Source organism: Phodopus roborovskii, unplaced genomic scaffold (assembly GCF_943737965.1).
Source record: "Phodopus roborovskii unplaced genomic scaffold, PHOROB, whole genome shotgun sequence".
In the NCBI taxonomy this organism is placed as follows: Eukaryota; Metazoa; Chordata; class Mammalia; order Rodentia; family Cricetidae; genus Phodopus; species Phodopus roborovskii.
The window spans coordinates 4,897,950-4,915,513 of NW_026126511.1; the positions used below are offsets into that span (position 1 = coordinate 4,897,950).

A 17,564-nucleotide genomic window follows, 5' to 3' on the forward strand; every position below is an offset into this window, starting at 1 on the left:
TTTTACCATCTCATGGCTCTTTAGCAGAGTTTGGGATGTAGTTGGGGGGTAGAGCACCTACCAGACAAGGTCTGGTCTGTCCCCAGCACCTCAGAACAGGGAATGCATGCGGAGGGGCTGTGTCGTCTTACGTTTTACTGAATTTTACTTGCGTTTTAAAACCTTGTAAGTAGGGCCTGGAGAGATGGCTCAGTCGTTGAGAGCATTTGCTGCTCAATCCAGAAGACCAGAGTTCGGGTCCCAGACTCATGTAACAAGCCAGGCATCTCACTCCCTACAATGGCGTGTAGGAGCCCACAGGTCTGCAGGCTCACCCAGACACACATTGACACATAGATACAGTTTTAAAACTGCTAACTGTGTGTATGTATAAAAGCATTGTGATACTGGATACTAACAGAGCAGAGAACTGGCAGGTGACTTTCCCTACAGTGAGCCATAACGGGATGATCATGATGACGTTAAAAAACATTTTGGCCAATAGCCAGTAGAGGCAGGAAAATAGGCGGGGCTAGGAGGCTAGGAGAATTCTGGGAAAGGTAGGCAGAGGGAGACCTCGAACAGATGCAATGTAGCCGCAAAAGGAAATACAGATCCAGGTCCGGCCGTTCTCTGGTAAGTCGAGAACTTGTGGAAATACATAGATTAATGGAAATGGGCTAATAATTAAGACAGAGCTAGCCAATAGGAAGCCCTAGCCATCGGCCAACAGTTTCATAATTAATACAGCATCCGTGTGCTTCTTTGGGGCTAAGAAAGGTGGCTGAGGGACTTGGGCTGGAAAAAAACCACCAGCAACAGTGGTCTGGGCTATGATTTGTGTTCTCTGACCGTTACGCCCTCTTAAGAAGGAAACACCCGAGTCACATAGCTAGTAAGTGATCCGAGGCCTTGCACTGTGACCGAGGTGGGAGGGCCGCCTTTGCTGCAGGGGAGGGGCTCGGTTATGTAGCACATATCTGTTTCTAGAGTGTTCCCTTTCGTGAGACCCAGTCGACCGATCATTTGAGAATCACTAAACAATAGGAACATCAAACCTTTAAGCATCACATATCAAAGAAGCGTCCCCCACCTATGAGTCAACCCCCCCTCGCCGCCTTCTACACGGGCCTCTTTGCACGGGATTCTGGGTCCAAACCCACGCGTCATGCGTGCACCCTTCGGCGTGTTTATTTTAAGAATGAGGGAAGTGAGGGGCAGCCCACTGTTAGCCTGGTTCCCAGCAGAAATTCCAACTCTTCCCCTCCAGTCAACATTCAGGGGTGGCTTTCATTCAGAGGAGTGTGTGGGTCACAGTAGCTGTGCACTCTTTTGTCCTGTCCTGTGGACTCACGGCCACTTAGCGCTCTAGTCTGCTTCGCTCGTAGACCGTGACCAGAAGCCACGTGGGAGGGAAGGAGAGTGTTTTATTTGGCTGACAGGCCCCAGCCACAGCCCGTCATTGAGGGAAGCCAAGACAGGACCCCAGAAAGAGGAGTCGATGCAGACACCATACACAACGCTGCTTGCCGGCTTGCTCTCCTGCCTAGATCAGCCTTCTTTCAGATAACCCTGAGCCACCCACACACCGCACGGCGGGCTGGGCCCTTCCACACCAGTCGCTGATCTAGAAAATGCACCCTCAGGTGCGCCTGCAGACCAGCCTGATCCGAGCAATTCCTGAGCAATTCCCTCTTCCCAACTGTGTCAAGTTGACCAAAAAAGAAAGAATTAGTACACTTGGGTTTCTGCCCTTTAGAATTTATCTCAGAATGTGTGTTTTGAGTTCTTGGATGTGTGGTCCCGACTGGATTGCTGAGTGTGAGTGAGGTCCGAGGTTTGAGAGCAGGCATCGAGGCAGCTAGGAGCAGAGGGTACATTGCCAGGTGAGTCCGCTGCCTGGCTCGAGGGACTGCATCTGAAAGCGCTGCCCCTGGCTTCACTTGGCATCTAGGATGGGGCTGTTTCCCTGTGCGTCTGTGGTTGTAGGTGGCAGAATCAGATGTGGATTTAAGCCCTGCCTCGCCTCTGGGGCTTGTTTCTACTACAAAGATGGAGAGAAACGCAGAGCTCTCTTTTGAGATTTGTTTATTTATCATGTGTACAGCGTTCGCCTGTAGGTTTGCTCGCAGGCCAGAAGAGGACGCCACCTGTAATGACAGGTGTTTGTGAGCTGGGCGTTGAAAGCAGGACCTCTGGAAGAGCAGCCTGGGCTCTTAACCGCTGGGCCATCTCTCCAGCCCCCTCACAGAGCAGAACGCCCTCCTTTCAGATGCCAGCCCCTTGTGCAGATGAAGGGACTTGCAAGTCACATGTTCATGGCCCTGTAGACTCCTCTTCGGAGGGGTTGCTGCTGAGTCCGCACTCTGAGCCGGCCCTTTAGACGTGGCCTGTGGAAAGGCAGCGTGCTTTCCAGGTGCGGTGGGGAGGGATTTTTACGTCCTTGTAGTTGAGGACACACCCTGAGGACTTCGTTTTAAGTTAGTCACGTCTTAAAGGACCCCGTATACAAGTGCAGTTGCATCCTGAGTTACTGGCGTTAAGACGCTGAACTGCGCTTCTAAGACAAATGAAGTCACCACACCTTTGAGCCCACCGTGGAAGATGACTGTCTTGTCATTCTCTCCCTGCATGAGGCAGACCCCGCTGAAGTGTCCCTACTTCCTCGGGTCCCGCTGTGTCATGGTGCTGCCCATCTTACCCACCTGTGAAGCATACCAGTCACAGACCCAAGTTTACAAAGCCCTAACATCCCGGGCCTGTTTGAATGGGGCAAGAGGCACTTGGCAGATACTGGCCCTCTGTCAGAAAGGTCCACAGCTCCGGCAGGTGAGGGCCCAACCTGCCATAGCGGTGGGGTCTGCAGTGCCGACCGGACTCTTCACATTGTGGGTATCAGGCAAGATGGTAAGCGATCCAGGGCCCTGAAGTCAATGCAGCATTTTACGGATGCCAGGGACGTCTAGCAGTTGAAAGCAGAAATTGAAACAGGCCTGTTTCCCCTGATGCAATTAAATTAGCGGCAGTCTCTAATAACCAGCCCAATAGGCGGTGTGTGCCCAGTGTACAGATATATATGTAAACTTTTTATTTTGTATGTACTTGCTTGCATGTTTGTGTGTCCACGCGTATGTGCGTGTGGGTGCATGAGTATGCACACATGGAGGCCAGAAGTCAACCACAATGTCATCGTTTGTAGTGCGGTCCACCTCCTCTGAGGTAGCCTCTTGCCTGGGGCTCGACGGTTAGGTTGCGCTTGCCCCAGCGAGCCCCAGGGATCTCTCTGTCTGCTCACAACCACCAGTCTGTGCCCTCTCGCTCAGCCCTTTCCGTTGGTGCCCGGGATTGAACTCAGTTCTCACACTTGTACGGCAGGCAGGCACTTCACCCACTGAGCCACACCCCTCCTCTACCCCCCACCCCTGTAATCCCAATAAGTGAAAAGTAGCTCGCTCAGCCATTCCGGTGTCTTGCCTTACAGCTCCCCCGTCCTGTGCAGAGTTGAGCTGATGTGGTGTGTGCCCAGCGGAGGGTGTGAGCGGTTACACCCTTCCTGGTTATCAAGCACAAAGGAGAACCCACCTTTCTCTCTGCTCTCCGCTTGTGTCTCCCGGTCCTTTCACACACATTCTGTCTTTGTTTTCCCACTTGATAGTGTTATCTTGTATCTTTGTGTCATTACATATAGTTACCTCATTCTTTCTAGTAGCTACCTTACAGTTACCTTCTCCACCCTTTACTGCCCATTTCCCCTCTGATTGTGTTAGTTATTTTTGTACCCCGGAGATTTAACACCGGTTGACTCACTAGTTGTTAGGTTCTGCTGTACAGCTAGCTAGCTGGTCAGCGTCTACTCTCTATCGATCCCTTCTGGGTTTATTCCGTTGTTGCCTTTTAGTTATTGAATGCATGCGCGTATAGTCTCGCTTATTAATACAGATGTCTTGTAACAGTTGCAGCTGTCATGTGATAACTACAGTAATTATGCCAACTGTAATATAAGTATTTAAGGCTGTGAATTTTCCTTTGAATACTGCCTTGGCCACAACTCAGTTTTTGTACACTCAGCTTCCATCAAAGCTCCTTTTCATACTACAGTTCAGGCATTTCTCTCCTTATTATCCCTGAAGTTACGCAAGAGGAATGTCTGCTGGCGATAGGGTTTTTCTCTGTTCTGCTTCGCATTTCCAATGTCATTGTTTTGTGGTAGATAATTCTTCTGTACTGCGTCTGCTTACTTGAAATTACCCGTTCTTTTGTGCGCCTCAGTGCACTGGAAACTTTCATAAATGGCTTTTTGAGTTCTTTCCTTTAAAGATTTATAGCTAGTGATTGCTCTTAGATATTCTTTATTAACTACGGATGTGAGTCTTTGTCCTACATTATTAGTTGTTCTCCTCTGACTGGTGTAGAAATGAGTGTCCTGTACCGAAAGTACAAGCCTCTCTTTACAGTTCCTGTCACTTGCACTTTGCATGTGTTTAATGGTTTGCAGGTGTTTACGAGCAGGGTTTCTGCTATGAGCTGTAGTTTCTACAACTCAAACAACCTTTCTCTGTTCATTTGAGGCTCTGGCCTTAATTCTGGCCAGCTGAAAGCTAAGACCATGCCTTTGTCCCCTTCACCCTGTCTCCGTTTGCTCCCTGTATCTTTGTCATTGATATCCAGAGTGTGCCTTCTGTCCGTGCATGGATTTGTCTTTGTCATTGATATCCAGAGTGTGCCTTCTGTCCGTGCATGGAGTTGTCTTTGTCATTGATATCCAGAGTGTGCCTTCTGTCCGTGCATGGAGTTGGGTTTTGCTCTGAGCTTTGATCCTAGCCTTTTTACAAATGGATGGTTTAACCCATTTACATTTATTGAAATGTTGTGTGTGTGTGTGTGTGTGTGCGATATTACCTTTGTCAATTTTACAAGGCTGTTTCTCATTCATCCTCTTAAAATACTAATTCCCGATGTTTTGCTTTCTCACTCAGTCCTACTTCTGTGTCTCACTCCGTTGGCCTTCCCTTCAGCAGTAACCCCCATGCTGCCTTAGGTAAACCCGTCGTTCCTTGGGTCTTTTCCTTTTTCTCTTTGCAGCTGACCTCTGTCAGTTAGCTTTTGTCTACAGCTCTTGCATGGCCGAGCCTCCGGGGGCTCTCACTCTCTGCAGGGCCGGGGGTCACTTGCGTCTTCTTCCACTGTGTTTCAGATGTGCTTCCCCACAAGTGTCGTCTCCTGGTGGAGTTCTCCTCATCATCGTCAGTTTGCCTTGTGCCTTCCTGCTTTCGCTGTTCTGTTTTACAGATTGCATGAAACTGTTTTAATTATCATTACCACATTGCTTCAGATGACAGCATCTGTGAGCTCTTTTTGCTTCTCTGTATCTTTGACGTTTAAGGTGATTTATTCTAAAAGTGTAGAATGCGATAATCTACTGTTCAATTATCTGAACAGCAGGACTAAGCCTCCAGTGTTCTTCAGCGTGGAAGCAATACCAGTCTAACGTTAGACCCCTCCCCCATACCCCCCCCAAGTTGAAGGACACGAGGCCTTGAGAGTTACCGTGAATGAGTCAGACTCCTGCACACAGAATGGAGTCTCACAAATGCCATGTCCTGTTCCCCTCTGTGCGTGGAAGGTTTTATGGCTCTGTACTTTAGAAGGCTCTGTTCCCGTATGGCCTCTCAATAGACGAGTTAATGAGGATCCTTAGTTTCAGCCCACATTGGAGAAACTCTAACCTAAGAGGAAGGAAGGAGAAAGTCCCCTCAGACTGGAGCTTTACGGCAGGCCGTGTCTCTTGTCGCTGTAAACATTCTGGTTGGCGGTAGCTACCGTTTGCCACATGAAGAAACCGAAGTGTCACAGCCCACCAAACTGTGAGGTACCAGCCAGCACGTGCTGGTTCCAGAAGCTCCAGCCATCTCTCAGCTACACCTGCTCAGCCACGCCCGCTTGCCTCCCAGATTACCACAGTAACTCTGTGTTTCAACCATGGCTCTGGCATTCTGCAAAGATCCCACCCTATCACAGGAGGGAATCTTCGAGCCTGTCAGGCTGCTGCCCTCCGTGCACTGAGGGACTACTTCTCTAGCAGCCTTCATTAACACACCCAACACTTAGCTCGGAATGTTTGCAGCCTGCAGTTTGTAGCTGTTAATTAGTGCCTATGAGGTAAAGTTGTGTTATCTCATTTCATGGATGGGGCAGCCTGTGTGGAGGGAGGCTAAGTAGATGTGGCTGTATCAGCTGTGTGTTCAGGGAAAAAAAGCAGAGGCTGAGCCCACAGCTTCAGGGCCCAATAGAGAATGTCAGCCATCTTCTCCATCGTCTCGCCGAGCGTGTGTGAATCCCAGGGTTCATCCCCTAGCAGTACATTGGTTTTTTGTTTCTGTTTTTATCAGGTGTCGGTGATGATGGTGCATGCTATACTCCCAGCATTTGGAGATGGAGTCAGGGGTTCAGAGTTCAAGGCCAGCCTGAGATACTTGAAACTCTGTCCCCCCCCCAAAAAAAATAAAAATTAAATTTAAGAAGAGATGCTTAGTTAGTCTCAACCATACCGTTTCCAGAGTGTGTTGGAAACATGGTTGAAGCTGGGTGGGTGGTGGTGGCGCACGCCTTTAATCCCGGCACTTGGGAAGCAGGGGCAGGTGGATCTCTGAGTCCAAGGTCATCCTGGTCTACAGAGTGAGTTCCAGCACAGCCAAAGCTACACAGAGGAGCCCTGTTTCAAAATAAATGAATAGATAGATAGATAGATGATAGATAGATAGATGACAAGCAAATAAATAAATAGATAAATGGACAAATAAAACAAATATAATAGATACAGTCAAACCAGGGACTTTACACCCCGGCAAATGTTCTCGGCAAAGCATTCCTGACTGGAAAGCCGAGACCGTTTTAGTTAATGTGTGCGAGTGTTTTGCCTGCGCCCTTTGCATGCAGTGCCCACAGGGTCCAGAAGAGAGCGTCGGATCACCTGGCACTAGACTTACAGGCAGTTGTGAACTGTCAATGTGGGTGCTGGGAAATCTGAGGAGTAGGTAGACAGAGAGGACGAGAAATTTAAATATACACAGGCACACCCAAAAGAGCAAGTCCTATTTTTGAAAGCACACGTTATGGGAACAGCCTGGAGTTCACTCCAGGAGGGCCTTTCTCCTCAAGCGATGCACGTTCCTTTTGTAACTTGAATCCTCCACGTTAGGAGAAGTTCGCGAGGCAACCCAAGGGAGGCAACCTTAGCCTGGAAGCAGGTGTCTCGTCTCGGCAACCCTGTTGCTTGAGGAGGCTGTTACCTCACTGATAACTTTGTTGACAGCACCCACGCAAACATTTACAGCTGGTGTTTTATAAAGTGTCTCCAGCATCACAGGACCCAGCTGATGACACCGCGTGTCAGCTCACAGAGACGCTGCATTTTCTGCTTTAAAGACTCAAACAAAACTTTTCACATTCTTCTTTGAAGGGAAAAAAATAAATTGCATTTGAAGTCCCTTTTCACCCAAACACATCTGGAGATAAGCGCTTACAAGCCTTGACATTATTTCATTTTGTAATACGCGTCTGTCAAGGAACCCAGATATGATACAGCCGCTAAAAACCGATGATCGCGGAACACTGAGACCTGACAGCATTTCATTTCCTTTATGTTCTGATTACACATTTATCAGAGAGCCTGTATCTCTTCCTTGGAATTGGCAGAATTCAGGAATTCAAAGGCCCGGCAAAGAACTGCCCTATTATTTGGTATCATCTTCCATTTTAGAGAAGTCGCTCGGTGGGGTCATTGTTACAGCATTTGCTTCTCTTTTCGTGATTGTGGTCCACTATCCACAGATCGCGTTTCTATAGGCACCGTGGCTGCTTTGCTGCACAAATTAAGTGCCGGGATGTTTCATACATAGACGCCAGCGTTTCAATGCTTGTCAATCAGAGTTTGTAATATATAGGGATTACAACCTGATATTAACATCCAAATCCATTGTGCTCATTTTATGCTTGAAAATGAGAAACTTCAGTGCGGATGCTGGATCCCCTGGCCTCTTTGTCCCCCCGTTTTTTTAATTTATCTCTGGGTTTTGAGCCAGTAAAATGATTTTGCTTATCAATTTAATGGTGTGATAAAGTGTGTCTGAATCAAAGCTATCAGGGCTAAAGTGGATCTACCAGTCATTCAGCATTCAGCCCCGCCGAGGGTTTGAACGCGGCTGATAGCCCCCAGAGTGAGGACTGGCCTCGGCTTCTAATTGCCCCTCGCCGGGTGCTGTGATTCCCTGGGCAGAGAAGGGCATCGCCTCCCGAGGGGAGGATTTGAAAATCTCACTGCTGTTCTCCCTTGCCTCTTTCCCACAGGTGTACTTCAGAAGGAATTACCCAGACATAGCATTCACCAGCCCTGTGGTTACGGACACGTCCAATGGACAGCCCTCAGCCTTAACAATTTTTGAAACAGCCTTGTGACTGCCAAGACACGGAGCCTGCCCCGGAGGCGTCCTGCGTCCCCCGAAGGGAGTTGCACTTTGTACACTACAGGCACACACTTGCCTTTCACTCCACAACGAATCCTCCACATACAGGATACTGGTGTCTGGATTCCACCCCCCCACACACACACACACATCTTTATTCACCGATTTCGGGTTCTGACGAAATGGCCGATGGTTTCACTCAAATGTTCCAGTTGTTCTTTACAAATCCGATTCTGAGGTGCCCACCGCCGACAACAGCCGTCTACCAGGTTTTGTGCCTTAAAAGACTCTAGGGCCGGAGCCCTTTTGCTTTGTAAGCTGTCGCGAGCAGCTTGTCTTTTCCTGTTGCCTTTGGAAGTTCACTCTCCGGTTATATCAGGGACTCTGTTTACTTGAAGACTGTGTGACGTTGCACTGTGCTTCCTTATAGCTAGGACCCACCGCTCCCCCCCCCCCCCCGAGTCCTCTGACTAAAACACTGCAGGTAAGGTTAGCAGGGATAAGAAAAACACATGTAAGTGACATTACAGTAGGAAGAGACCATCCTGCCACCCACACACACACACACACAAAGATAGGTGGGCTAAAGTGGAGGAGGGCATTCATGTGGAGAGACAAGCTTATGCTTCCTCAGGGGGAGCTCTGATAGGTGGCTTGATGGAGGGTGTGCAGATATCCCTGCCCGTCTAGAGCTGTGTGATCTTGGGCTGACTGACGACTCAGCACTTTGCTACTTTCTCTGGGACAGCGACTCTCAAGTGGGCAGTATTAGCCTCATTCAGCTTCTGCTTTACAGAAGGTAACCTCCTATTGGCCGTAAGCCTTTCATGAAATCCTGTCAAATTGACACGCACAGGTTCTCCTCGGCGAAAACCCTGAAAGTCCTTGCAGACCCCGGCTGCAATCACCATTCTCAGGGTGCATCGAGAACCCACCCAAATGGGTTTAATTCTGGCCACTAATGGCAGGTCTTGGGGACCTTCTGACTGGTCCATCGGCAGCCACAACACTTCCTGGGACCTGCTGTACTTGGTGCAACTACAGGTCTTAAGTTTTTCTGGATGGTGGCAGTAATGGTATATATTTAAGTTCAAGTTTCTAAAGGTTTTACTGTCATGATTTGAGGTGAACCCTTCATGATCACTCACAACAAGCCCCGCCTTCAAGTTACATATGTTAATATATAGGGTCATGTGTGTGTACATTGGTATATATATGTATTTATACATATATATGTATCAGGTCTTTATACTAGTTAACAGAACAAAGCCTGTTTTATAAAATGGAACCTCAAAAAGCACACACATAGCAAAACACCAAAACACATGGAGTATAGTGGCTGCTTGGCTCTTAGTATTCAGAAGTCTGTGATTAATGTAATAATGCTTAATTCAATAAGTGATGTCCATCCGTTCATTAGTGGGCACGGTTAGAATCTGAAGAGACTGAGATGCAACAATGACAATAGTAAGGTCTGTTTGAATATTTAGGAATGTTTTAGATGTATATATGTTATTTGGTCTTTAGAAATTAAAGGCAAGTCATACAAACCTGTTTCTATTCCGTTTCTGTTTTGACACCATCACAGGACAAACCATATTCAACTGAAATAAATGGCAGTTTTCATCTCCATCCAAAGATCTGTTTATTCTTTGAGGGATTATAAACTGACTCGTGTCCTTGCTGATGAAAGTCAGGGAGCTTTTGCAAGATCAAATAGCACCTTCCATCGCCACCTGTATCCTCTTGGCCATTTGGGTACCAGACATTCTGAGTGGAGGTGCTCCTGAAGCTGCTGAGGGTATGCAGTAACTCCTTTTTAGAAGGGAGAGTGTTAGCTTACGTCCCCAGGCTCGAATGAGCATCAGGTGGGCATGGGTTTAGTATTTTTAAGGTGACTTTCTCCTCTAGAGCACTGTTGGATGTTGGTTCTCAGTGAGCGTAACCTTGACTAGCAACTTCACCTGGGAGCCTGTGAAAGCAAGATGCTTCCGCTTCCCTGAGATCTGCTAGAAGCGAACCTGTACTACGGGGGAAACATGATCTGATTTTATGGGGCCTCGGCATCATTCCAATTCAGAAAAAAAAAATGTCTCAGAACTGATGCCTTAGGACCTTAAAATCCTGTGGCTCCTTGGGGAAATCTCAGGGTCCAATGGGAGCTGAGCAAGAGGCGTGAACAGATGCTTCACTAAGTTGGTGGGGGGTGGAGGCGGGGGCAAAAACCTGAGGCTAGCAGCCATTAATCGCCAACGGAGCAACAGGAATGCTCTGATCATACAGCATGAGCAACTTTATGAAAATCAAACCAACTTTGGGCCAGCGAGATGGCTCACAGGGTAATGGCACTTGCTGCCAGGTCTGACAACCCGAGTTTGATTCCTGGTACCCAGACTGTGAAAAGGGAGAGCCAGCTCCTGAAAGTCGCCATCCTCACCTCCGTATTGCACATGCGGAGACATAGACATGCACATAACACACACAAGTGAGTGGGTATTTTAGAAATGTATCTTGGTGACCTTCGCTGGCGCTAAAGGCCCTGTGATTTCTTTCCCCAGTGTGGGAACATAGGCACTAAGAAGTATGCGGGGTGCCATTGGGAACATAGCTCCAAGTATCGCAGCCCGTAAATAACCGAAATTCTCATTAGCAGCACAAGGAGCAGGTGCTAGAATACAGCAACACAAACAACGTACAGCACAACACATGCATTTTATAAGCGTGGTCTCATTTCAAAGATGTCAGACCTGAAAGACTTATGGATCCAGAAATAGTCATAACTAAACTGGAGTGGCGCTTTAGGAAGCTGAAGCTGCTGGCAGTCCGATGAGACACAAAGGAAGCTTTGAGGGGCTGGAGAGATGGCTCAATGGTTAAGAGCAGTAGCTGCTTTCCCACAGGACCCGGGTTCAACTCCCAGCCCACACACAGGAGCTCACAGTCACCTGCAACTACAGTCCCAGGGGATCCAACACGTAATAATAAATAAAACAAAGGGGCCTTTAGAATACTTGGTCTTCCCCCTACCGTGTGTCAGGGCGGTTGGTCTGAGTAGTGTTTAGAATAACTCATAAGGCTTCATGCTCTCAGTGCCTTTAATATTCAATACCCCACAGCCGGGTGAGCAGAGTCGTGTTTGCTGCTATCTTTTGGAATCTCAGCTTCAGCACCTGAGTCTTCTGACAAAGAGGCCTGCCTGGGTGCAGTAGGAGTGAGTCATCTGCAGCTGGAAGCGATCTCCCCTGAGTTCTTAAAATGCAAGTCTGTTCTGGGCTTATCTTGTAGCCTGCAGCAAGCCAGGGTCTGCACTTGCCCTAACCTAACCCATGTGGTCTATGTATTTGAAAGGTCACGCTAGACCTATTAGCCAAAGATGTGTAGCCCAGAAGCTGATCATGCCCTCGTGCACAGCGCTTGTGTCCCATCTTCTAAGATGTAGAAACCAGCATGATTTGCCAATAAAAATCTTCCCTGAGTATGGATTTTAGTGTTGGGGATGTTCCCTGGTATAGTTACACATGCCCTCAGGGTCCATACTTGTAGTGTCAAGAGAGAAGGCTCCTGATTGGCCAGAGGGGGAAACTGAGCTGGAGGCTTAACCAGATGACCTTACCTTCAACACGCACACCACGAGACGAGACAAAGCTAAAACGGTATACAAGAGTTGTCTTCATGTGTGAAATAGGTGAACCTTTAAACCTTCATCGGTCATTGCATGTAGCTGTCCCCCAGAAATACAAGATGACAAATATTTGCTGAATGGAAAGCAATGGCTGGCTTCTAAACTTTGTAATTCTGAGTTTTAAGGGGTAACCTGTGGTAACAGGCTCATGGTTTTGAGGTCAAACACACAGGTCTGGGTACCAATTCTACCTCTGTCACTCCAGTAACAGGATTTTCTAGTAACAGAAGATTTTATTACTCAGAGTGTGGGGTTTCAGAAACGGAATGACTCAAGTGGCCCTTATTCCAAACACAGTATCAAGGCCATGAGCTGGGACTGTTCTCCGAAAGGTGAGATGTTGTTCCATGTTTAAGTCTCTGGATATTCCCAATTTCTTCACCTTCAGAACGGACCTAATTATTCCTGCACGTGAATATCCGTCTTTCGTTGGAATGGCTGACAGACTAAGCGCACTCAGGAAAGCACAAAAGATAGAATTCAGAGGTCATTGCATGACCCTTGGATGGGAAGAGGGCTCTCTCTCTCTCCCACCAAGGTAGGTGTGGATGAAGGTAACTTGGGAAATGGAAAAGGAAAGACTTAATCTTATGTTTCTGGCTGAACTTAATGGTGAAAACGAGACATGTGAGCCAGAAAGTTGAGCTCCCTGGTTTCAAATCTAGCACTTCGTGTGTTGGGTGTCTGGGTTTCCGTCTGAGTTCTACCTGCTGCCTGCCTGTGCACTCTTGAACTTGGCAAACACACCACGCATGCTTCCAGTTTCTATAAAGTTGGAATGGGATAGTGTTTTTAACTGAGAGGGCAGCTCTGAAGATGGAATGTATACCACTCAGCAATAGTGACACTCAAAAACGTCAACAGGTGGTGTAGACGGTCCTCAGTAGGTGTCTAGAAACCTTTCAGCCTTTGACATTGCCAGGGCATCCAAATTCCTGATCGGCCGATCCTTTGTGTATTGGTAAGGGTTCTCCAGAGGAACAGAAACACATTATAATGGGGGGAGGGGTCAAATTATCTTCTACTGTAGAGGTTGGGTCAACCAGCACTGTTCGCCTGCATGCCAGAGAGGCCGAGACACCAGCAGGCTTTCAGTCCACAAAGCGGGGTGCTCTACAGTCTCAGTCTGGAGCTAACAGCCTGGAGGATTCTGGAAGAGGCACTGGTCTCTAGTCCATATTGGGGCCTGAAGAAATGAGTCTAATGTCAGTAAGGATGCCAACCGCAGCAGAGATAGAAGCAATGACTCCCGGGAAGCAAGGGCAGGCAGGCGCAAGCAAGGTTTCTCCTGTGGACTGGGGGGGGGGCTCCTCTCCCCTCAAATATCTTTCCTAGGAATGCCCTCCCTACCCCTGCCCAGAGGTGTGTCTCTCGGTTGACTACAGCTGTTGACCAAGTTGACAATCAAGATTAGCCATTGCAGGGCTGGAGAGATGGCTGGGTGGTTAAGAATAACTGTGGCTCCTGCAGAGGACCCGTCATTGGTTCCCAGCACCCATGCACCCATGTTGGGTGGTTCACGGCCACCTATAACTCTACTCCCAGGGACCCATTGCCCTCTTCTGAGCTCCTCGGGAACCAGGCATGCGCATAAATGTATGTAGTCAAAACACTCACATACACACATAAATCTTGGAAATGATTAACTGTCTCCAGGGATCTGGAGACAAATCCGAGTGTTGAACTTGCATGGTGAAGTTCCTGTTACAAGTGACATCCCAGCCATACCTGGTAGAGGACCTGCCAGCTTACAGTGGATCCAATGTGTAAAATAATCCAAGGAGCTGGGCAGTGGCACCTCATACTTTTAATCCCAGCACTTGGAAGACAGAGGCAGGTGGATCTCTGAGTTTGAGGTCAGCCTGGTCTATAGAGCAAGTTTCAGGACAGCCAGGGATATACTAACCTGCAAAGTTACACCACAATAGTCATAACTAAATCTGACTTCTGAAATGCTCTACTGTCCACCAGTGACTTTTTAAATATGTTTTTATTAAAATTAAAAACAATCTTATTTTACATACCAATCCCAGTTCCCTCTCCCTCCCATCTTCCCCTGCCCCCCATCATCCTCCATCCACCCCCATCCATTCCCCAGGGAGCATGAAGCCTCCCATGAGGGATCACAAAATCTGTCACATCACTTGGGGCAGGAACTAGACCCTCCTCCATGTATCTAGGCTGAGGGAGTATCCCTCCATAAGGAATGGGATCCCAAAGCCCATTAGTGCACTAGGGATAAATGCTGACTCCACTTCCAGGGGCCCCATAGCCTTCCCACTCCTCCCAACTGACACCCACGTTCAGGGGGTCGGTCCTATGTTGGTTCCCCAGCTGTTGGACTGGGCTTCGTGAGCTCCCCCTTGTTCAGGTCAGCTGTCTCTGTGGGTTTCCCCAACCTGGTCTTGACCCCTTTGCTCATCACTCCTCCCTCTCTGCAACTGGATCCCAGGAGTTTGGCTCAGTGTTTAGCTGTGGGTGTCTGCTTCTGCTCCCATCAGTTACTGGATGAAGGCTCTAGGATGGCATATGAGGTAGTCATCAATCTCATTATTGGGGAAGGGCATTTAAGGGAGCCTCTTCACTATTGCTTAGTTGTTAGTAGGGGTCATCCTGTGGATCCCTGGGCATTTCCCTAGTGATGTATTTCTCTTTAAACCTATAATGGCTCCCTCTATTAAGGCATCTCTTTTCTTGCTCTCCTCTATTCCCTCAAGTCGGTCTTCCTGATCCCTCACAATCCTCTCCCCTCCTCTTCCTCCCCCCTCCCCCCATGCTCCTAATTTGCTCTGGAGCCCTTGTCCCTCTCCCCTTCTCCAGGGGACCATGTGTGTCTCTCTCAAGGTCCTCCTTATTTCCTAGCTTCTCTGGGGTTGTGGATTGTACACTGGTAACCCTTTGCTTTATGTGTAAACTCCATACATGAGTGAGTGCATACCATGTTTGTCTTTCCATGACTCAGGATGGTTTCTTCTAGCTCCATCCATTTGCCTGTGAACTTCAAGATTTTGTTGTTTTATTCTGCTGAGTAGTACTTCATTAGTAAATGTACCACATTTTCTTCATATTGAGGGGCCTCACTGGTGATGTTTCTAAGCAGCAACAAAATCTTGAAGTGTTGTGCAATGTTAATTAAGGATTTTTAAAATTTTAAATGGGGTTACAACAACTGTATAATCCTACACATGTATTTACCTGGATTATGTTCTTGGATCAACAGCATGGTTTTGGCTGAAAGCATCATGAGCATATCAGAGTTTATGTGCAGGCCATTGGTTTAGCTTTAAAACCAAAAAGAGTTTTAGGTTTAGTGGGTCTTCATTTTTTAGACTTGATATTCCAAGGAACGTAACCTCCTCCAATCCTAAAGTGGCATCTGTGTTGAAAGCCACGAGTATATTGATTTGAATTTAGAACTCAAAGTCAGCTAACAGGGGCTGGAGAGATGGCTCAGTGGTTAAAAACATTGGCTGTGCTTGTAGACAACCTGGGTTCAGTTCCCAGCACACTGAAAGAATTACAACCACCTTTATCTTGGGTTCTAGAAGTCCTGATGCTCTCTTCTGGCCTCGTACAGGTACACACAGGATCCAGGTACACACGTGGTACACATACATATACATGAGTACACACATGCATATAACAAAATTAAATTTAAAGGAATAACTGCCACCTTTGTTCTTGGGGCCTAGTTCACTGAGTGAGTCAACACCTGAATACAGTTCTTTAGGAAGAGCCAGGATCAAGACAGATCACTGGGTTTCAACATGCCTACGAGGTCCTGTTTACACCCCATGTTCCACTTAGCAGCCATCTGCATGAAACACTCGAGATAAATCACGGCGGTGCATCACACCAGGCAAGGGGGTGTAAGGTGTACGGTTTCTCTGCCCACAGCCTGGTCTGGTCCCGCCGCTTCGCCAGCCCCAATTAACACACAGAGACTCTGTATTTGATACAATTCTGTTGGCCCGGTACTAGTTTCTTATCGGCTAGCTCTGTCTTAAGTATTAACCCATTTCTGCTGATCTATGTATTTCTCTTACTGGGGAGCTGGCCGGCATTCTGCTTTCTCCAGACTCTCCATCTTGACTCCTTCCTACTTCCTCTTTCCTCCCCATCTCCTAGTGGTATTGCCAGGAACAATTATGTCTCACTGTCAAGAAAAACCCTAAACCATTTTTAATTGCCATATTCTGTAGGTCTTTGAAAGGTTTGAAGAATGCCTATTCATCTCAAATACATCTCTGTGTATCTAGAAAACCTAACTAACCTAACTGTAAGTTTTGACTATTATAGGTAACTATCTATAATCTGTACTAAATTATACATTACATTTCTAACTGAGCTATATAAACACAATACCTAAATAAGAGGAGAAATATACATATCATAAAATTTACCTTAAATTGTATCAATAAATGAAAATCCATTCCAAAGCAAAGTATCCATTTCTATACCATAATCCCCTTTTTACCTTTAAAAAGAATTGGCTGTGATCATTAACCATTTATAACCAAACCCATTTAAATGAAAACAAACATTTATAAACAATATTTGGGAATTTGGACGTCGTTCTTTCCAAACTACTTCCTGCTGATAGGGGGCGCTGTCATGGGGAATCCTAAGAAGACGCAGATATCCTGGCTGTAGTCTGCAAGGCTGCCTTGTTCAAGCTGTTTTGAGTGTTGGATCACCAGGAACGCTGTTTCAGGCGGTCTGGCTTGCTCAAACCACATTAGTCTCGAAGGAATCCACAGATTTTTATTTTCTGTGGAAACAAAAATAGAAATCCTTTTCCCCAGTAACCTGTCCTTAGACTTAAATTTTTGAGTCAAAGCATTTTTAAAATATATAAATTGAATTAATCCAGCAGCATTTCCTTCAACAGTTGTTGTTTCCTCAGCAGTCAAACAATACAAAGACAATATAATACCATATCCAGATGCTCTCTGAGCTTTCCATCTTTAAGTGGCTTTATTATTACTCTCTTCTATTTTTTCATTTTTTGAAACAGTATCTCTGTGTAACTTTTATCTGTCCTGGATTTACTCTGCAAACCAGGTTTACTTTGAAATCACAAGATCTGCTTGCCTCTGTCTCTCAAGTGCTGGGATTAAAAGCGTGTGCCACCCCACCCAGCTGTTCTCTGTCTTTTTAAAACCATTTTATTTCTTTTCTCTCCCAAGCCTACATATATTTTACAATACACTGCAAACCTTTAGAGGATTTCTTAATGTGAATCTGTCTTTACTGTAAATCTTTATCTTTTTGTAGCCACGAGTCTTTATCTGGTAAACAACAACATTGCTAAAATGAAAGTCTTTGTTGTTTCTGCCGCGGTTATCAAAGATGGTGGTGGGTACTTTTACTGCCAGCAGTGAAAGCTGTGGACACTGCCCTGGTCAGCGCTGCCATCCAGCAGGCATGCTGCCGGCTTG

At 47.0% G+C, this 17,564-nt stretch overlaps 1 protein-coding gene across 1 annotated transcript in view; it reads left to right on the top strand.

Annotated features, from left to right (window-relative positions):
* Abcc4 (ATP binding cassette subfamily C member 4) overlaps nt 1-8,496 on the top strand; it is a 174,255-nt gene extending 165,759 nt beyond the window's left edge. The window contains exon 31 of the mRNA XM_051195225.1: nt 8,326-8,496. Coding sequence (XP_051051182.1) covers nt 8,326-8,433 — 108 coding nt within the window. The 3' untranslated portion in view covers nt 8,434-8,496. The remainder of the gene's footprint in view (nt 1-8,325) is intronic.
* Nucleotides 8,497-17,564: the final 9,068 nt, after the last annotated feature.